Source organism: Gekko japonicus, unplaced genomic scaffold (assembly GCF_001447785.1).
Source record: "Gekko japonicus isolate JY-2015 unplaced genomic scaffold, Gekko_japonicus_V1.1 scaffold968, whole genome shotgun sequence".
NCBI classification, from domain to species: Eukaryota; Metazoa; Chordata; class Lepidosauria; order Squamata; family Gekkonidae; genus Gekko; species Gekko japonicus.
The window spans coordinates 464,506-487,153 of record NW_015174872.1 but is presented as its reverse complement, the minus strand read 5'-3'; the positions used below and the strand labels follow the sequence as shown (position 1 = coordinate 487,153).

General features: G+C 41.8%; 1 protein-coding gene across 1 annotated transcript in view; it reads right to left on the bottom strand.

Moving 5' to 3' along the window:
- Positions 1-15,585, bottom strand: part of SLC17A8 (solute carrier family 17 (vesicular glutamate transporter), member 8) — a 34,250-nt gene extending 18,665 nt beyond the window's left edge. The window contains exons 1-6 of the mRNA XM_015424815.1: positions 15,485-15,585; positions 8,059-8,311; positions 6,803-6,921; positions 4,903-5,017; positions 4,072-4,159; positions 914-1,000 (exon numbers count right to left, since the gene is read on the bottom strand). Coding sequence (XP_015280301.1) covers positions 914-1,000; positions 4,072-4,159; positions 4,903-5,017; positions 6,803-6,921; positions 8,059-8,311; positions 15,485-15,585 — 763 coding nt within the window. The remainder of the gene's footprint in view (positions 1-913; positions 1,001-4,071; positions 4,160-4,902; positions 5,018-6,802; positions 6,922-8,058; positions 8,312-15,484) is intronic.
- Between the last annotated feature and the right edge of the window lie 7,063 nt (positions 15,586-22,648).

Here is a 22,648-nt window from a genome sequence, read left to right as displayed (position 1 = left end):
GACTCTGTGGCAGTCAGGGCTTCAGAGCATGGAAGAAGCTGCAGGTGTATGTGGGGGGGGGGTAAATGGAAAACTGAAGAGAGGGGGGGAAGGTAGGTTGATGATTGGCTGGGAAGGAGATAGGGTTGCCAACTCCAGGTGGGAAATTCCTGGAAATTTGAGGGATGGAACCTGCAGAGGGTGAGGTTTGAAGAGGGGTGGGACCTCAGACAGGTACAATGCCATAGACTCCACCCTCCCAACCAGCCATTCCTTTCTGGGGAACCACTGTTGCCAATCTCAGCAGAGGGGTGGAAATCACTTAGAATTACAACTGATCTCCAAGAGGGAGGGGGGAGGAGATGCAAAGCTGAAATCAGAGGGGCAGATAATGGCAGGTTGATGCTTGGCTGGGAAGGAGATAGAGTTGCCAACTCCAGGTTGGGAAATTCATGCAGATTTGAGGGGTGGAGCCTGGAGAGGGTGAGGTTTGAGGAGGGGTGAGACCTCAGACAGGTACAATGCCGTAGACTCCACCCTCCAAACCAGCCATTTCTTCCTGGGTAACAATGGTTGCTAATCTCCAAGTGAGGGCTGGAGATCACTGAAAATTACAACTGCTCTTCAGGTAGCAGAGAGCAGTTCCTCTGGAGAAAATGGTGGACTCTGTGATTATACCCCGCTGAGGTCGCCACAGTACATTGACACTGAGTGCCCAAGGCCTTGGCACTCTCCCAGAGCCTCTTTCTAGAGCTCGTTGTATTTATTTCCACAATTTATTCCTAGTATAACATATTTGCCATAAATCAAAAAATAGGAAATCCCCTATTTCTTCCCACTTCTCAAAGTCTGGAATTTTTTATATTTAGAAATAGTTTGCAACTCTTATTGTAAATATTTAATGAAATTAATTTTTGCCTGCTGGACAACTTACCATATATATAAAAGACTGATGGCCATCCTATATACTGTACCAACACACCTGCAAGGGGCATGGCAACAACTGCCCCAGCATAAGAACCTAAAAAACATAAAGCACATGTACAGTGTCAGCCATGTTAATAGAACACATAAGAGCCATTGTTGTTTATTAATTCACATGGCCTACAACAGTAGGGTGTTCTGCTTAGAGGAGCTCTGCCTAGAGAAACTGGATCCTCCCGTTTTACACAAGGGGAAGCTCAGCTTGTGCAGGAAAGTGCTTGAAATCATACTGGTTGTGTTGTTGTTTCAGGAATGTCCATGTTTGTGCCAGCCAGGCAGATCTACTGATGACAACAAACATTCATATTGCCCATATCTTCACAGAGTATCTTCAGCAATTCAGGTATATTTATTTTAAGATGGCTACAGGTTGCACATAGGGCACCAAACAGTTCTCCCTCCTGCTACCAGCAAATAAAGATGGCAATGTGTACCAAATACCATACAGTTTCTACAGTTTGGATTTTAGGTAGACTCAGGGCTCTGAGCCAACCCTATGTCTCTGCTCATGCTGAGGGCCTTGGCTGAGGGCCCACATTTTATACCGTCCTGATTGTGAACTCTTCTCCCCTGCTGGGGCTTGGGCCTTAGGTGGACTCAGGACTCATAGCCATGCAAGAAAAGTTGGGCCAGATTGGTGTCGGCGGTCTCAAGGGATTTGGCAAGGTACTCCCCCTCCACCACCTCTGCCAAATCCTCCACTATTGCACAGTGGGCATCCTTGCCACTGCTGACCTCCCGGTTCACTACTGACAACAAGTAGTGGGGCTTCTCCCTGGTTAGGCTTTTTGAGGCAGAGATCCTAGGCTACGACTCCTTTTCTTCCTTCTCCCAAGCTTCTTCCAACTGCTGTTTCCTCTGGCCACATCTGTTGGCTGATAGCCTCCACAGTCTTTGCAGAGCATTGCAAGAGCTCTGCATTTAGGAATGCAATGCTGTCTTTTATCCGGGGGTCACAGGCCAGCTTGTACTCCCCTTTATTTCAGAGAAGATGCAACCTGGTGGTGATGCCCACCTGCAACCTCTTTGCCAAGGCCCTGACCCGTGGGAGAACAGCTGGCTCCAGTGTGGAGGCCAACATCTGGTCCAGCCCTCAAATCAGTGGGATGACTTGTTCAGAGTGGCCATATGGGCACACAGCATGTCAGTGGTGTTCTGGAAGGGTCTGAGGACACGCACCAGTTTGGTGTAGTGGTTAAGTGCGCGGACTCTAATCTGGGAGAACCGGGTTTGATTCCCCACTCCTCCACTTGCACCTGGCTGGATGACCTTGGGCAAGCCGTAGTTCTGATAAGAGCTGTCCTTGAAAAAGAGCAACTTCTGTCAGAGCTCTCTCAGCTCCACCTACCTCACAGGGTGTCTGTTGTGGGGAAGGGAAGGGAAAGGAGTTTGTAAGCCACTCTGAGACACCATTGGGTAGTGAAGGGCGGAGTATAAATCCAATCTCCTCCTCCTCTCCTCCACCATTTGGGAGATGGTCAGCCAGTTGTTGGAGCTGATGCTAAGCTCCTCTTCCCTGTGCAGGATGTTCATGAAGATGACATCCTGCATCGCACTCTTCTCCTTCACCAAACACACAGTCATGGCAGGTGGAGTTCCTCATCCCCCTCCCCCTGCCTCTTGTGCAGCAGACAGGCAATCTTGATGCTGTGCCAGAAGTGGATGGCCAGGCACCAGCAGGTCTTGAGCAAGGACCGCATCTTGAAGGGGAAACATCCCAGGTGGCCTTGATAGTGTTCTCCAGCCTCAGATCATCCTTCAGCACCAGGTGAAGTATGCATGCCTGGTAGACAATTTATTTTATTAATTTTTTAGATTTCTATCCCGCTCTACCCTGCAAGCAGGCTCAATGCCCTTGAGGCACACACGCTTCACCTCTGCCAGAATGTTGACACCAGCATACATGACCATGTAGCCACAGGCAATGTTGCTACTGCCCACTCACTCCTCAAGCTTTTCTGTATCACACAGCGATAAAGTTTTAAGCCATGTGGTCCGTATCCATCCCCTGCACATGGAGCAGAACCACCTTGTAGCTCGTTGGCAGGACTGTCCCCTACTGGGGCCTGGGCCATACCCCAACAGTCCTGCTGGCTGTTCTACAGGTATGCTGTGAATTGTGTGGCTCTGCCTTGTGCTCTGGAGACCTGAGCCTTGACCATCACCACTGCAGCTGGTGAAAGGCTACGTCTTCCATGAGGAAGAAAGGTTGGCCATCCACAGCAATCATCTTGCTGACGACAAGGTGAGTGACTGCTTCTTGGGCCCTTCATGTAGCCCTTTTGACCTCTTAGAGGGTGGCCCGCCTTGATATCCCACTCATGGCAACCTGAGTGTGGAGAGCCTTTCTTGGAGGGACCTCCTATTCCCCTTCTGCTTCTCCCTGCTGAGAGGGAGTGGGCCTCTTCTTCCTCCCACTGCCCTCTGGCAGCAACATACTGTGGTGCACCCTGTGGAAGACCGAGCAGGACAACTGCTGGGGTAGATTTGTGCTCCTCCAGGCATGGGTGTGGCACACAGGGGTCACTGGGGAGGGTGCAGAAATGTTTCCGAACTATGAGAGATGTGTAGACAATACTCAGAAGAAGCATAAATTAATATACTCATAGGAGACAGAGAAGGTAACAGTGAATAGATAGGTGATGAGATCAGGACAGGAGCAAGACAGGATGGAAATACTGGTTCAATATTAATACCTAATTGATACGAGTAGTAGGGAGCGATGAAAAGACCAGCAGAAATCTGAATTTCTAATAAAATATGGAAGAGGAACATATACAGTAATTTTACAAGAGAAAAAAAGAACCCAGGATACACTCTTAGCTTTTCCATGACTGAAATTGCCATTGTAAGAAAAAACAGACTTATAAACCATTCATGTTGAACAGGACATGGCAGATGAGAATTTTATCCCTGATGAAAGCAACTCTTTTATTCCTGAAATTTTCTCCAAGAATTACTTCATGCAGTTCAAACCCTGGACTGGTTAAGTCTCAGCTGTCTTTAGCATGAACGAACCAGGACAAATTTCTCTTTTCAACATTGTGGTTTTTAAAAAATCTATCTACAAAAATTATTTGTTAACAAATCTCAAAGTAGTATACTTACCACAGAAAGATGTGGTTGCTAGCCTGCTTCTCTCCAATGGAGGAGCCCATTTACTCCACATCCCATGGCAAGCTGGGTAGGTCACACCCTAGCAAACATTTTAAAAACTAATTCAATTTCTATTTAATTTTCTCATTTTGAAACACACTCACTATTCACTTTAACTTAACTTCTTTTGATCATTAAGACTGTGATTTATGCACAATGAGTAATTGAACACAGAACATCTTATAAATAAGCATACATAGGATCGAGCATATATTAAACTGGGGGGGAGCTTATGGTTCAGTGGTGAGGTATCTGTGTACAATATGGTTATTAGGCATCTGAGTACTCAGTTTAACAGTCCAGCACACTTGTTTGGAAAATATATGTAACAATCTCCATAAAGAAACTCTTCCACTTCAAACATGATCAAGTGGACCAGCCCTAAATCATCTAAAGTTTATGGCTGTTGGAAAATCGTAGTTTTGAGGAACAGACAGGACATAGCAGGGCTTCTGTGGAAGGGAGAAAACTATAGGGACAAAATTCTGGGGCCTCTGGTCATTTTGGGGACCCAAGAAGCTGGGAAAGTCATATGAGTTGAAGTTTGGGTTGGATCTGAGAGGTGTGAGAGAATCCTAGAAAATATCTTCGTCTGGAGGCTCACAGTGGCTCTCAGCAGTTTAGAACACAGCTTTGACAAAAGGAATAAAAACTACTTGTGTTCAATTTCTGTGCAAATTTCCTTTCAACTTGAAACAAGCAATTATGTCTCCTGTTTGCATTAAAAATCACTAGGTTGGTTTAATAACAAGTGTAATTAGACAAATACATTGGATACCTTACCTCTACAAGACCTTGTAAAATTCTTACGAACATAACACAGCCATAGTGGACTCTGGCAGCTGCAGGAATGAACATGTTTAATGTGGACGTTAGGAAAATAGCTGCTCCAAATACTCTGTAGAAGGAAATAATATTAAAATGTATATCATTTTATATAAGGATATAACCATATATTGAGCATATGCAGGCATTGCCTATCTGTTGAGCAATATAAACAGCTGCCCAGAAGTCAGTTCCATACAGCAGATATAATCTTGTGTGGTCTACTTGTTTTTACTAGAATCCCTAAGGTCTAGCAAGGTGTTTTAATGTAAAATAACGAAATAGTACACATTCAGAAGTGCTAAACTTTGAATAATCTATTTTAAATTATACTATGAACTCTTGCATAAGTTTCTAAGAGATGTCTCCTGAATCAGACCAATTTTCACCTAGTTCAACATTCATTGCAAGAATTCCAGCAACCAGTAGGCATTAGGTGTTCCACCAGAATTTGGCCAGTGGTCTACTAGTGGACCATTACCTCTTTTCAAGGTACTCTTGCCGTAGAAGATACATGCTGTAACTTTCTTCTTGATAATATTGTTCCTATCCTAGCATAGCCACCAAAGCTGTACTTGAGGCCAACAGACTAGCCCTCCATTGTAAAAATGGAGGACAGGAGGAGGAACTTGCAAGGTTAAAAAACATCCTACGTACGTAGGCATATGGTGTCACTTTCAATCTTGCAGTTATCTAGGGCTGGACTTTATTTTACCATGGTTTCTTAGTACATGTATGTGCAGCAGAAATACATGTGCATATTTGCATTCACTGCTATATTGAAGTGCTTTTCATGTAGGAACTGAGTTGCACATAAAGTTGTCCTAAAGTCGCTCACTTCGCTTAGTTTGTTCTCATAATGTGTTTTTTCCACATAACCATCCACAACTGAAATGAAACTGCCTGCACAAAATCAAGTCTTAAATTATGTATTTGACCAACAGTACCTTGTTCTTGAAAGACAATATTAGCACATGTGTCATGTTCCTCATCCTTTTATTATGAACTGGCAAGCCACTAAATTTAGAAGCTCTCCTTTTAAATAGTTCGTTAACTCCTTAGCAATTGCAACCATAAGGGGGGGGGGGAGAGACGAAAGCTTTATGACCAGGTTATTCTCCGGTGTTTTAATTTTGGGTTTATTTTTGAAAACAGTTTGTCTAAGAAGTAGCAGTAGTACTAGTAGCAAAAGTAATAGCTGCACAGCAGTTCTGGGCCACCTACAGTATCTTCACAGTTAATAAGGTCAATGTGCATGAAGTGTTACTGGAAGTTATGAAATAATAAATAATGATCGCAGATACAAATGTGAAAGAAAGAATCTTTCACTATATTAGTTACAGGGTGTAATAATCTTTGACACAATTACGTATCCATTCCCATCCTCAAATAGTGACTAGAATTATATACATTCCCATAAATGTTCCCCAAAGCTGTCAGTTGTCAGCAAAGTTGTGGAAACAATCCAATCCCATACCCGCAGAGTTACTTTCAGTGAAGCTTACTGCCACAACAGGATCTGCAAAAAGCATTAACTAACTGTACACCTTCCAACAACCAACAGACCTTCAGGATGCAAGAACTCTGTTACAGGCACAGAGGAAGGATAACAACAGGCAGAGAAAAAGAAAGAAAAAAATACAAGCATTCCAGTAGGCCCTAAGCATTAGAGCTAATATACTACAGCTCCCCCTAGAGTTCAAATGGACTAAATGTTAATATCCATGTTAATAAAACTGATTGTGTGCTGTCACCTAACAATCATCATCACATACATCAACCACATGATGCTGTGCTAGAATTACTGTGGCGAGTGTGGGCAAGATATGCTTTATTATGGCATATTATAAAATCTTACCTGTTGGCTGCTAGTTTGTTTGCAATGAAGCCTCCTGGAATTTGTGTTACAATGTAACCCCAGAAAAATGAACCATGAATAAGCCCTACTGTTTCTGGATCCCAGTTGAATTGTGCTTTCTGCAAATGAAATAATATTCACATGGTCGGATGTGTACTTAGCTTCATGATATTTGCAAAATATAGACTTCCATAATTGCTTTCTCCGAGGGATTTGTGAAATTTCAGGCACTGTTAAATCAAAAGTGATGTTGTTTTTCTTTAACCTGCCCAAAGTATGAAAACTGGACAAGGTGGGCCTTTGGGCACTTTCAAATTCCTTCTTCATCAGCTAGCTAAGAAGATACAACTAGAATTATATTGAATATCCTCAGTCACCATGTAACTCCATTCTAGAATTGAACCAGAAACCAGTGCTCACACCCATGGCTGCCAACGCCAGCTCAGAAAATTCTTCAGGATTTGTGCTTGGTGTGGGGAGAGTCCAAGGAGGGGAGGAAGCTCAGTGGACATGCCATGCCATAGATATCCCATGCTCCCAAAACTGCCATTTCCTTTAGCCAGGGTTGCCAGCCTCCAGGTAGTAGCTGGAGATCTCCTGGGATTACAGCTGATCTCCAGTTAAGTTCACCTGGAGAACACAGCCACTTTGGAAGGCAGACTCTGCGGCATTATACACCACTGAAGTTCTTCCCCTCCCCAAACCCCTTCCTCCTCAGGCTTCACCCCAAAATCTCCAGGTATTTCTGAACCCTAGCTGGCAACCCTACATAGCAGACGTGATCTCTATAGGCTATTTCATGTTAATTATTGTCCTATATACCTTCATTATTGTCCTATATACTATGTCTAATGTATGAAAAAAGGAATAAGAGATGTGAAGTTTGGCTTGTTGTTATTTTCATTAATATAATATCACAAGGTGGGAGCACACTGTCCAAGGACTTGAACTCACGTAGTTCTTTAATGGAAAATTTCTTTTGAGATCCCTCTGAGTTCGAATTAAGTAGAAGTTACACAGGCTCCCCCCCCCCCGCATGCCATGATTATTTAGGATTGTGCCTCTTATATTTATACTGTGCTTTCTGTGTTTTGTTTCTTTTTACACTGTGTTTTATTTAAATTATATTGTAAGTTTGTATGCTTTGGGTTGCCACCAGGGAGAAAAGCATGATAAAACATACACTAAGTATATAAAATGTGCATTATTTTATACTTCACAAAAGTACATATAGCAGCATTTTAATAGTTACTTACCTCAATTTCTGGCTTTCCATCAATGTAAATTGTGTTATTGTTAACCATTTCTACTATAGCAACACCAAGATTGCATCTAATTCCAAAAGAAATGCAAAACCCCAGGCCACTCATTATAGCAATGATGTAGCGTTTGGGCAGTCCACAGCAATGACAGTCAAACAAGGGGGATTTGTGAGTAGCTGCCTGCACAGGTCTTCCTTCCTCATTCAGTTCTATGTTATCTTCTTCTAGGTTGGTTCCATCGATTTTTCTGAAGATGCATAAAACAGACGAAGACAGAAGATGGTTCACAGGGGAAGTAGCTGGTATGGACTTCATATAATTCACTGATTAGATACTACAATGACATTCCCATGATGGTGAATTATAGTCAGTGGATTCAAAAGAAAACCACTTGTGTACAGGGGCAGTAAGATTTCAGGGAAATAATGGAGTAGCTGGATACCTTCAGTGCAATCCCAAGTCCTTCTAAATCAATGCACTTAGAAAGGTATATATCTGCTGAGAACTGTGTTGCTTGTCTGTCAGGTTCCTTTGATATACTCTTTACTAGGACCTAGTTATCTCAGATCAGATGGTAAACCTGTTTTTGTTGTGGTCCACTTCAGAACAAAGGTAGGGTCTTTATGACTGATTTCTTTTTAATCAATGCCTCTTTATTAAAAAAACAAAAACAAATCGAAACTACTGCATATAGAAAACTGTCATGTCAGATAGACTGGACTAGAAACTTTCTTGCTGATATATAAATACAAAAGCCACACCAGCCAAAATGACCCCAAAGAATGTTGGTCCTAATAAAAGGTAGTACATGGTTTTTATTTTTTTATTTTTGGACCAATGTAGCTACTTGCTTTCACTTTCTATTTTGAGTCTCCTTGATATCTTGTTTTCTTTGCACAGAGCTGTTTTGTTTTGGTACAGAGTAGTCATACATCATATGATTCCCTTCAGTCTAAGGTACAGGTCCCTTTGGTCCTCTGACTTGGGGAAAGGTGGGATACAAACAAAGATGTGGTTTACCATCAGATTTGCAGCCTGCAAAAACAAAGTGTATGGTTGTTGCTTCTTTAAAAGGTACCATGTGGTAGTTTCACCTGTACTTGGAGCTGGATGCCTATAGGCTCTGGTCATGCAATAATCCAAAGCACAGCTCTCTATGTGTAGCCTCCCTACAACTGTGGTAATGCTTGAGTCACTGTGTAACCAAGCATATAAATTAATAGGTAACCATAGCCATAAAACACATGGGACAATTTTTAGCAGTTGACCATATTTTACATGACCTATGGTCATATGGTCTCATCCTCACTTCTTATAGAACCCTGCAGAAGGGGCATCTGCTGATCCCCTGAGCAGTAGGTCCCCCAGTGTACTATCAGAAATGATAATCAAATATGAAACAGATTGACCGTATCCAATAAGGCAGGGGTGTTGAACTCATTTGTTATGGAGGGCCAGATTTGACATAAATTGGACTTTGTCGGGCCGGGCCACGTGTGTCATAAAATGTAATGCCAGGTAGCGGAAATATAAACTTTATAAAGGACACAACCAGAAAGATTCTTTTAACAAAACAAAAACATGCTAAAAACATTAGCATTCTTGCAATATTTTGTTTATTTAACACTCTCTGATAACTGACACTTCTTGCTCTGAATTATTGCATCAAAATGTCTGTGCTGTAGCAATCTGGGAGGGGGAGGAGCCTCAGCCCAGTGCAGGGAGCAGAAGCTTGCCTATCTATCTCTCCTGAGCGATTGAGAGAGTCTGGGAAAGCAAGCTATGATGCAGCAGCAGCAGCAGAACTGGAGGAAGAAGCAGGAGGCAGCCAGGCCCTTGCGGGCCTGATAGAAGCCATCTGGGGGCCTGATCCGGCCACCAGGCCGCATGTTTGACACCCCTGCAAAAAGGTTTATACCATTTTAAGGCATCTGAGATTTATTCAATGAACCAGTGCTGATGCAAACGCTGAAATTTTTCAATCCATTATTAATGTTATTGAACCAAAGGGCAGGTTAACTGTGAGACTACAACATGTTTTGAGGGCTCATCCTTGACCCTGGGTCAGGGAATGGACTTGGAACTTGGGCATAGTGATGGGAGTACCTATCTCTGATTAAAGCTGTAATTGTAGTCAATATTTCTTTATTTAGGTACTTAACCCTGATTTTCTCTGTTCAGTGAAGACTCAAAAAGAGCTTACAATGTTTTAAAAAATGGCAACAGAAAATCATTGTATACAAATAGCAAAATCCAAAATAGATAAATCTACCTGCCATCAACAGACTAGTCCACAGGGAGGGGAGGAGGGCAGAGCAGGAAGCCCTTGATGGAAAAACATTAGTTCAGGTTCAATGAAGAAATTTTAAGTTCAGATTCAATTCTAGTTAACTGGGGGGAAACCCCTCTTTAAATTGGGTTTTGGATCAAGTTTGGTTTGGTTGCTTGGTTTTTAAGGGAATAAGTGGACCACTATTAGGGTTGCCAGTTCCTACCTGGTTGCCTTTGGGATCTTCTGGTCACCCAAAGTGATGTCATCATGTCAGGGATGTTAGGGGGGTGCCTTTTTTAGTTTTCGGGCAAAACTCCATGGTTTTCTGCCTTCAAAACCAAAGAGTTTGCCCAAAAACTAGAGTGGCACCCCAGTTGTCCCTGATGCAATGATGTCTCTTCTGGGTGACATTATCATGACAGGGATGTTGCAGGGCAGCATGCCTGTTTGGGGGTAGGGCTTCCTCCACAAACCAGCCAGCCAGCAGTGGGCTGGAGCCCCAGAAATTAGGGGAATCCTGCCTTGACCATGGATCTGGCAACCCTAATCACTGTTCTGGGTACAATACCATTCATATCTATAGCAAATGCACATAGCATCATAATTCAGGTGAAAATATTTGCATAGCGTAGTAAATACCTTAACATCTGTCACAAACTACAGCATACATGACTAGTCCTAATTAGATCTGAACACGTTTCTTTGTTGAAACACATAATTTTTTTTCTTGTCTAATTGCCTCCTCTTAATTAATACTGTGAGCAAAAGCAATCAAATGAGTGAAGTTTGAGGAGGAGATGTGACAGGAATATTAGGTTGCCAGCTGGCTGACCCTTAGGCCTTCTGAAAATACTCTTAGGCCTTCTGGAACCGTAAAATGATATTAACTCACTGTTCTGCCCTATCACTTCCAGTTTGCTCTTCTTAAGCATCTATGTTGACAAAAAGAATTATTAGCATTACTGGTTTCTTTACTTCATTTTTTAACTTCTGAGATAGACATATCTTGGATGAGATAACACCACAGCTGCACCTGGGAGCAGGGTAGAGTGAGAGCAGATTCTGTAACCAATAGCTGTAGCTATGCAACAGTGGGGCCTTCTTATCAAGACAGATTAACAATTTATGACTTGAAGATATTCCTCTCCCTGACTATCAGAAAAAAGTCACTAGTACAGAATACTTTGCTTTTATATGCAAGTATTTTAATATTATTTGTATAATATCCGTGCATTATAATATGGTCACATCAAATACATACAATGCAATTGAAATTAATGTGGCTAGGTTGTATTAAGGGCTTTGTATGCGATAGCCAGCACCTTGACAGTCAATGGAGTGACTCTAGAATGGGAGTAATATGCACGCTCTGCCTAGCTCCTGATAATAGCCAAGCTGTGGCATTCTGCACCAGATGGCTTTTACTTCAAGGGGAAACCTATGTAGAGTGCATGAGAGCCAAATCAAGGTAGAAAGCTAGAGGTCATTTCGGGGGGAACGCGGGGGAACGCAGTTCCCCCGGGTGAGGTACGGGGGGCGGGGCACATGACGAAGCCCCGCTCCCTGCTTCCGGCTGCCCCGCTTCCGGCCCTCATTCAGCCAGGAGGAGGCAGGAGAAGAGGGAGGGTAAGTTGCTTCCTCCCTGCCTCTCCCCACCCCTGCCTGCCTGGGGCCAGGGAGGGCCTTCGCGGGGCTTCCTTGCACTCCCGCCGGCCTTGCAGGTCCACCGCCGGGCCCCTCATGGGGCTCGGCAATGGAGCTGCAAGGCCGTTGGTGGCGGCCGTGACCGTTGAGGGCGGGGTGTGTGGCCTTATGACACATTTCCGGTGATGTCAGGGGGTGTGGCCTTATGACACACTTCCGGTGATATCAGGGTGTGTGGCATATTCTAATGAGTTATGCTAATGAGTTCCCCTAGCTCTTTTTCTACGAAATGACCCCTGTAGAAAGCTATCTATCATGATTTGAGTTGGGAGGAAGTGTTTGTTTGGGGTTTTTTGCAGCTGCATTAACTTGCTTCTCTAGCAGTAAGGCTGAATCCACTATGATTCCTAGGCTCTTAATCAAGTCAGCAAGGGTCAACTGAGCCACATCAAAGATGGGAAGCACAATGTCATTCGTGATCTGCACCTTTCAATCCAATATTATCTTTGTCTTGTCAGGATTTAGTTCAGTTTGTTCATTCTTAGTCATTTAACCACAACAGACTGTCAACAATTTGGACCTTTACCACATCACCAGGAGATCTGGATATGGAGCTTTGGAATAAATAGTAGCCCATATTTTAAACTCTAGTGACACTAAATCACAATACCAAGGAGGAGGTCTGGATGGGGCTCCTAAACTCAAGAGCCCTGGATTTAATCCATCTCTGCCTTGCACAGAGAACATGTTGGATGGGGTAAGTAAAGGGGTGAAAATTCAACCATGTACGTAAGCCACACAAAATTTAGTCTATGCAAAATTATACTAAAGATCTACTGAACATTTATATAGTATCAGTAGAGAACTAAACCTTGTCTGAAAAATGAAAAATAAATTTGAAATCATTCTCCTTCTCAGCAAACAGTCCATGCTTTACAGGAATACAAGGATGAAGAGAGAGAAGTCAGTTACAGAAAATTATTATGGACAAAACAGTTAAGAGCAGATAGCAGATGAAGAGGAAGGAGAAAAATAGGGGATACAGAAAAAGCTTCTATAATTTTATTTTATCAAAATTCTATTTTTGCACACAGAAAATGCACTTTAACAAGCATGTTTAGTACATTTTAGTAGCAAATGGTTGTCAGTCAACTTCTGAACATGATTAGCAATCTGTAATTCTAGGGAAAATTTTTAAAATTCTTGCTGGAAATGTAGCTTTTTTAGTATCGGGCTTTTATGATATCAATAGCTGGTTTTATCTATTTATGACATGGAAATAAAGCATCATGGGAGTATGTGGAGATCATGTGAAACAAGGTTGTTCTGATAAAATATAATTAGAAGCTGGCTGAAGTGTTGTGGGAATCTTACAGATCTAATGTCCCTCTCTTTTAGATATATCCAAATAAAACACTGTTAATAAAAATGCAGTACTTCAAATAATTAAAACCATGAAATGCACAGTCCTCTGCCCATATATAGGTTGCCTCACGACTACTGAATTCAAACTAAATCTTCTATGCAGAGCTAGGAAAACACTTCATGTGCGGGTTCTTTGGCAACAACTAGGAGTGACTTTTCCTTTCTGCAATTCAGGAACAACAACATTAAAACAACTATATGGATTTGTTACTGCTGGTACATTGCCAGAGGGTCTGTACCCCGTACACATGCATCAAGGGGGGAAAATAGCAGAAATCCAATGAGGCTTAAAGGATATGGAAGACTTTGATTGGAAATGGAATGAAAGAGACAAAATCACACAGTGAGTGATATTGGACCATTATCGTCCCAAGGAATCATCCAGTGTAGAGCTGGAAACCATTTTAATTTTTTGACAAAATATCAGAGGTCTGCCATACTTACCCTACTTTATTTTTGAAAGGGGGGGGGGACTCAACAGTGCATAGTTAGCTGATAGATTTGCCAGTTATCCATAGATAACATCATTCAGATATCACAGTAAAATGATAGTGACTGTTGATATATACCCATAGTTAATAATTGTTGGATTGTGAAAATATAAAGAATCATGCCTTTGGCCAGTGACCAAATGTCTTCCTAAACTTCCATGATTTACTAATAAATGACATTTATCAAGGTATCCTGGGAAAAGTTCAAAATATGCCTGGAAATTCAACCAGTTGTTTACTGGCAAATCTTAAGAAAGCCTTAAAAAACGATAGGGGCAGAACCCTCTGGCCAAAGCAAAACTCTTAAAGTATGTTAAGGACTGCTCTTCATTTCTCATGTCATACCTCCCCCATACCTCTTGTTACTGAAATTCTCATCTGTCTGCCCTAACATACTGCAGGAATACATCACATATGATATATTTTAAAGCCTTTTCCCACAGTTACTGACAAAATTTTAAAAATGACATTGTAATACTATCCTATAAAACTAGAAGCTGGCTCACTCTTGTTTATGAATTTTCCCCAAGTGAAAAAGCTGTTCTAAGCTGTACTTAAGAGAGTGCAAATTGAGTCTATCCAAGAAAATAACTTTTGTTTCTGTGCATCTAGACAGTAAAAACAATCCATTATACGATAAATGCATTTGTATTACAGTATGTTGTAATGTCTGTATACTCTACTAGTCACACTAGTGGTTCTGTAAGAGGGATGAAATAAGTAGGCTGTTTTAGTTTAATGAATATCATAAACATCTACTAATAAATAAAAATGCCATCATGGATTACTTGTCTACTGAAAGAAGAGTTTCAGTGACTGACTGCAAAATCTTTGATATTTCTATTATTATAAATTATATCGTGGTAAATCTGAAATTTAAGATCAATTTTTGTCTCGCAAGTTACTCTTTTCACTGCATAAGTATATTACAGACAGAATCCAGTTAAACTAAAAGGCTTGTATGCAGGAAGCAATACTAAGCATGTTTCTGCTGAATCAAGTTGCACTAACATTGCTACCCTAAACATGTATACTCAGAAATAAATCCCATTGAGGTCAATTGGACTCCTTAGTAAATGTTCTTAAGATGAGGATGTAAAATTCACTTGGACTAGGCAGCTAAACTTGTTTAGGATTAAGGTATTAATGACATCTATGTCCACAGAAGTTTATTTAACATATTTTATAATTTCATCCTGTCATAATTTAAAACTACACATACAACCATATTTATTGTACTTTCTGTGGTTTCATCCCTTTTAAAAAAAGTAAAGCTATAAACCATATTCCATTCCATTTTTTAAAAACTTGTAGTGCTTTTCTGGAGATACAGTTTAGTATTAAATCAAGTCATCATCAGTTATAACATAGTATTATCTACAATATAAAGTGTGTTTCAAATTGTGGCTTGTTTAACAAATCTTTCCTGGTTTAAAAGCAAACGTAATTGATGTTTTCTATGCTGTGGCTTAGCTACTAAGGTGCAGAATTCTGCATATGCCGCTCATATCCCCTTACCCTTATATTTTTCCATATGCTACTCTAAAGTTTCTTTGGTCTGTCTTGGAAGTTTGTATCAGTCTTTTACCTTTGGAAGTGTCCCAGTGAGTCACTAACAGTATTCTTCACCTCTTCTTTCCCAGGCTTTAAAAATCTCTCCCTTAATGAATTAAATACCTCAAAAGGCATCTTGTCTTCCTTCTCAAATAAATCCTTTAGTTGAACATTTGCTTGCTGTATTGTATGAGTTTTTCCTCAGACTTTTGTAGTCTCCCCCAGTTCCCTTTTATAAAATCCTGGGATGGTGAGAAGACGACTGAGTGGTATCAGTGTTAATCCTCAAAAATGTCAGTCAGGTTGAAAATTTCCAAAGAGCGTTCCCAAAATTGACAATAGCAGAAGCAGGATTGCTGCTGCTCTGGTTTTATTGTTCTGGCACTGATGATCTTGAATGGAAAAGGCTAATACGAAAGGTCACCTAGAGGTTGGTAATATGGGACCTGGTGCTTCTGCCTGTGCATCTGACTGAAGCGCATTATAACTGCTCATCCTCTTTCTCTGCTTTATTCCACAGTCTCTCTCACACACAAACTGTGCTAGGTGATGCTATAGTAACGGACACAATACCTGTCCCTCTGGCCACTCAAGCTTATTAATAGGATCTCATTCATGACAAACTTTATTAAACATTTATAAGTTCTCCCTTCCCATCACAGAACATGGCTAACAGTTCCATTATATTTTCTATCCCCCTCCTTTTCCTAAGCCACCCTCCCAATTGCTTGCTGTGGCCTTAGAAATACATTGCTTATGACTGATATCACTCGTGCCTCCACAACGCAGATGCAGAATTTCTTGAAAGTGCTGCTCTATCAATAGCCCTGATCTGAATGCAAATTAGGTCATGTTATTTTTGAAAGAAAAGGGAATTTAATAAACAAGCTATGAAAGCCTAACTTTCATCCTTTTCTGAATTTGTCAAATTCTGTATGGCTGTGAGTGACTAGTCACACACAGAAAAGTTGTGCCAACAGTTCATAAGCCCCCCAAAGTTGCTGTCCCTTAAGAGAAAGTCACTCCTCCAGATTTTGTTGATTAATGTATTAAACTTTCCACTTGACACAAATCAGGACAGTTTCAAGGCATGGGACAAAGAGTGTTGTGATGGACTGCACTTTTGAAAAGCTGAGAAGTGCTGTACAAACAGATGATTGACTGTGAAGGCTTAATTCTTCACAGAAACAGAGAGCCTTGAGTGACAAGCTGCTCCACACAATCTGATTGGTTAGCATCAGCTGAGCAGAGAGAGACTTTAGAGCTGAATGCTGAGGAGAATTCATTCAGAATTCGGCCCTGACAGAGCAGTTTAACACAGACAGGAGAAATGTGGAAAGTTGGCTAGGATGAGTGGGTCGTTAGATGCAGAATCCCATTCGGACCAAGGAAATGGGATAGATCTTCTAGAGACAGAAGAAAATTCCCTGTCCAGTCAGACAGGGAGCTAGCTCTGAAGAGTGCAGAGATCCTTGGTCTGGTGTTGTTAGAAACTGCCTATAGAAACCTTAAGAGTCAGTTAAAAACTCAAGACAAGTACTGGGGTTTCAAGAGAAGGGGATTGGATACTGGAAAGTTTCCCAACCTTCTGGAAACCAAAAGAATCAGAGAATACTCAGAAAAAGTCTGCTGGAGTGCAATGCTTCCTCTAAGCTGTGGAGTCTTGTGAGTAAAAATCCAACTTTATGAGCTACTGGCATTAATTGTGAGCGAGTGATTTGGCTATTGCATAAATTAGTCTGTTCTAGAGCCATTCTTCCTGAGCTAAGACAAAAATATGTGAGCCAGAGGCTAAAAAACTGTGAGCCAGCTCACACTAACTCAGCTTAGAGGGAACACTGCTGGAGGGTTTGGAAAACACTGGAACAAAAGCCTCTCAACATATTTTAACTCTGAATAGCTGAAGAAACTCTCATGAGCCTGAAACATAAGAACTAAGGTCTGTGCATGTACTGATTCTACCTCAGAATTATCCATACTGAGTTACCACAGGATTTGGTAAAGGAAAATACCCTCCTACAGGAATTTTAGCCCTGCTTTCACCTGATCTTTCCCCTCTATGTTTAACAAAATATTTTGTTAGTTCAGAATATAAAAACTTTTCAAGTGCCATTTAAGTTGTATAAGTTAAAGGGGGCTCCCATTCCTTCCCTCAGGCTCCTGGGCTAAGTAAACAGCCAAAATACTGTGACAGGGTGGGACAGCCAGAATTCTTCAGGAAAGAAGAAAACAGACAACTAGGGGGGCTCAGTCACAAAAGGGAAAGAAAAACGGAGGGAACATTTTGCCTCTGAGGGAGGGAAGTAGACAGGGGCATCATCTTCTAGAGGGTTTTCTTAAAGACCTGTTCTGATTGGATGCCACCATCGCCTGACTTGATGGGCCAAAAATTATGGTTTGGGAAGAGAGGAAGCTAGCTGAAATTTTCAAGGACTATGGGCCAAGACTATATCCAGCAATTGCTAAAAATGTAGACAGTGCTATTTGAGGCCTTTTTAATGCAGTTTCGGTTGGTGCCACCTAACACAGCTCTCTACAGTGTTAGGTAGTTGAAGCTAGCTTTGTTATTTTCTGTTCTGTATTTCTGTATGATTTCTGATATGCAAGAAAGCAAAGTGGCTGTGTGATGAGGCTTTACAAATAGCAGAAGAAAGAAGAAAAGCAAAAGGCAAAGGTGAAAAGGAAAGATTTACCCAACTGAATGCAGATTTCCAGAGAACAGCAAGGAGAGACAAGGAGGCTTTCCTGAATGAACAATGCAAAGTAATAGAGGGAAACAATAGAATGGGAAGGACTAGAGATCTCTTCAAGAAAAATGGAGAAATCAAGGGATTGTTCCATGCAAAGATGGCCATGATAAAGGACAAAAATGGTAGGGACCTAACAGAAGCAGAAGAGATTAGGAAAAGATGGCAAGAATACACAGAAGAACTACAAGATGGACCTCAATGTCATTGACAACCACGACGGTGTAATCACTGACCTTGAGCCAAGGTCTGTGATTACACCATCGTGGTTGTCAATGACATTGAGATACAAGAAATAGTAAAGCATAAGCTAAACTGCTACTGCATGCCTGGCTGGGGAAGGAGACAATATGGAGGCAACTTAGGGTTGCCAGCTCTGGGTTGGGAAATATCTAGAGATTTTGGGCGTGGTGTCTGGGGAGGGCAGGGTTTGGGGAGGGAGCTCAGCAGGGTACAGTGCCATAGAGTCCACCTTCTAAAGCAGACCAATTCTTCATGCAAACTGATCTCTGTAACCTGTAACCTGAAGATTGATTGCAAAAACAGCTATCCAGACCCCACGTGGAGGTTGGCAAACCTAGCTGGTGCTCAGCAACCTCCACTAACCTGCTAAACTATCTGAAGCCGGGACAGGGGCCCCACTAAAGGTAATTCTGTATCTTACTGGACAGCCTTACTGATCTATAGGAGAAAGCAGGGGTCATTTCGTAGAAAAAGAGGTGCAGGAGCTCATTAGCATAACTCATTTGTATATAACACAGCCCCTGACATCACCATGTGTCAGAAGGCAACACCCACTGCTCAGGCTCCATTGGACTGTTTTGGATTGCTAGCTATTGGGGGGGGGGAATGCGCAGATCTGTCCTCGCAGAGGACGGAGAGTTTGTACCTGAATAAAACTTGGACTTAAAGGTGCCACTGGACTGTTGGGGGGGGGGCTGGGGGGAGCTCTGCGACTTACCTGGCTGCTTCTTGCTCTGACTGAGGGCTGCTGGGAGCAGGGCTTGCTGCATGTGCCCGCCCCCTGGGCTCTTTACTGCCGGAGCTCCGCTCCTGTGCGCTCCTGCAGGAAATGACCCCTGGGAGAAAGTAATTGGGAGCCCAAAAGCTTCAGCTTAAAGAGAATGCTTTATTGAGATCTATCAATCAAGAAGTCCGTCATCTTTGCATCTTCAAGAATTCACAGAGGCTCATGAATTGTGGATAATATCTTTCCCCTAGACATTTTGCATGTCTTCTAAATGCAGTCTACTATTGATGCTGACTTTTCATGGCAAGGTGGAGGGACTTACGGAAATTAGGGTGATTTAATATTTCCAGTTTTATGAGTGTTAGAAGACCCATCTACTTGAGATGCACTACAAAGCCATTTGATACATTTTATATGTGTTCTGCTGAACAAATACTGCAGTCATACCCTGTTCCCAGAATGTGTGGGGTGGATGAAGGGAGACCACCACAAAACCCTGCTCCAAGCAGCTAATACCCTCCCCCACCCTACTGTACAACCTGTGGGTTTCTGGGAATTCTGGAATCACAATGCATCAAAGTCTGACATGTAACTAAATATATATTAAATAATGATAGTTACTGTAGGTGTCAAAATGAGGGGAACAGAAAAATAACTGAATCCGGGTCACTTTGTATTGTGCCAGTAAATGGACAGAACATAGTTGTTGGAGAAATTAAGCTGCTCTTTATATTAAAAAGAATGAGACAGCAGAAATTTGAACTTAAAACTCTCCCCTTGTTTTAATGCTTTTGCCAAACTGTATAAAAAGAAACTTGTATTTAGTTAGGTAGTAGATCAGGCAGAAATGAATGCCTATTTATTTATTACATTTATGAAAGATTTAACAATGAGGACCATTCAAAAACCCAACAAGCATTTCAGTCTGTTTTTTGCCCCCTTTTTTCCTTTCTTTTTTGTCATTATCAAGTCACAGGTGACTTATGACAACCCCATGGAGTTTTCAAGGCAAGAGATATTCAGAGGTGGTTTGCCATTGCCTGCCTATCCATCATGACCATGGACTTCCCATCCAAATACTAACCAGAGCTGACCCTGCTGACAATATCAGGCTGCAAAAAAAAAGGGGGGGGGGGAAGCCAGTGTACAATGCAAGAAACAAAAAAGAACACCACTGGCAAAAAATAACTCACAAGCAAATAAGCAAGTATATAATGATCAAATAAGCATAACAGCAAGTGTGATGTAAATAAAATAAGCAACAACAAGTATGATATAAATCAATAGGCCAAAGTGCAATAATAAATCATAATATAAACAGTCACAGTCTTTCCATGTGTCTACTCCAGCATAGAAGCAATATCAGAGTCCAGATTGGAGTGCAAGTCATCAAATTTTCTGAGCGACCCGTAATCCGGATGCCTGATGCCGCGTTTCGAATAATTCTTATTCAAGCATGGCTGTAATGGGACTGAATGCAAATTCAAAGCATATACAAATGAGGATGCATACAAAATATAAATATTGGAACAATACACAAGTGAGAATGCATACAGGATATAAATATTTGAAAAATTAAGAGCTGCAAAGAAAACTCACCCCAGTCTCAAAAGCTGGCATATACTAAGCCAGAATGGTCAGTCAAGGAGGATTAAGGGTCCTTAACCTGCCATGTCCTGCACCTTAATTTATACCTAATTTCAGGCTGCATCAACACAGGCAAAGTTTCTTAAAAGGTCATAGTGCCATGCATACTGCTCAAAAAATCCAGAAGCAGCAAGTGCACTAAACTGCCATCACTTAGAACAACATATTTAAGTTTCATTACTTCTCAAACAAAAATACACAAGTAGTAAATATGTAAATATGTAGCATTTTTATCATATGCTTTCCTTTTTTATTCTGAGCTGAAGAGGTTCCTAACCACTTACCATTTTAAAATAATTTTTAATTTTAAACCTAGATTCCAGTGTTATTTATACCCCATATTTCTTCTCAGTGGGGACCCAAAGCAGCTTACATCATCTTCCCTTTCTCCATTTTATTTTCACAACCACCAACTTGTGGGGTACATTATGCAGAGAGAGCTACTGGCTCAAGGTTACCCAGTTGTGCTTCCATGGCAGAATGTGGATTAAAACTTGGGTGTCCCTGATCATAGTCCTTCTCTCTAACCGCTACACCACATGGGCTCTCAAATCATTAGTTTATAACTACAGGAAAATTGTATTGATATAGTCAGGCCTGCTGTCTTGAGGCACAAGACCCACATGCAAAGAGGTGTATATAGAAAAACAGGTTGCTTACCTGTAACTGATGATCTTTGATTGGTTATCTGTGCAGTCACACACTGGGTTCTGTGCCTGCACTGGACCCCATCAGGAAGCTTCTAGAGCTCTTAGACAGCTCTCTGTTTGGAGGACGATCTCTCTGCTCTATGAAGCAGGCATTGACTGTGCATGCCTGGAGCTAAGGGAAACCCTGCCTCCCACTCAGTTCCTTCCACACACTGCCAAGTAAGTCCAATCAACTCAAGGTAAGTGAAAAGGAGATGCCAGCAGTGGGGAAGGCTGGGTGGGTGGGTGTGACTGCACAGATGACCACTCAAAGATTATCTTTTATAGGTAAGCAACCTGTTTATCTTCTTCATGGTCTCTGTGCAGGCTACACACTGGGTGAATAGTGAGCTGACAGGTAGAGGAAGGCTAGCAACAATGCTAACCTAGTAACTGACATATGGGACAATTATGTTATGAAGACGAACAACTAGGTCAGTGGAAAACAGATTTTACTGCAAATATTTCAACTCTTTTTTTTGCTCATGAGCAACAAAAACAATGATGTAGGCACACCATCAGTGGAAGATAGATTTGAGGACTGCCCAATCAAAAGTGGCATCTTTTCATGCCTTGACATCCAGAGTGTAGTGGGCTGCAAAGGTTGATGGAGAGGACCAAGTAGCAGCGGAACAAATGTCTTCCAATGAGATCTTTGCCAGGAATGCAGAAGAGGTTGTTACTGCCCTGGTGAAATGGGCTTTAGGCAGAAAAGGTAAGGGCTTGCCAGTCAGTTGGTAACAAAATGGAATAGCCAAGAAACCCATTTCAATAAATATCACTCAGCCTTTAGTTGGATTAGACTAGGAGACAAACAATTGGGAATCATATTGGAATGGTTCTGTCCAAGAGAGATAAAAACAAAAATCAGCGGACATCTAGCGTGTGGAGCACACAATGGCTGCCATCATTCGACTGGGGGGGAAATACGGGAGGATCATCGGTTGGAACAAATGAAACTGAGAGATCACTTTTGGCAGGAATGAAGGGTCCGGCCGCAAAACCACATTGCCAGTATGAAAAATCATGTGTGTGGGGGAGATCTATCCTAAAAGCACAGAACTCGCTAGCCCGTCAAGCAGATGTCAGAGCCACGAGGAGGGCAGTTTTCCAGGACAAGAGGTGTGGGAAAGATTGGGAAAGGG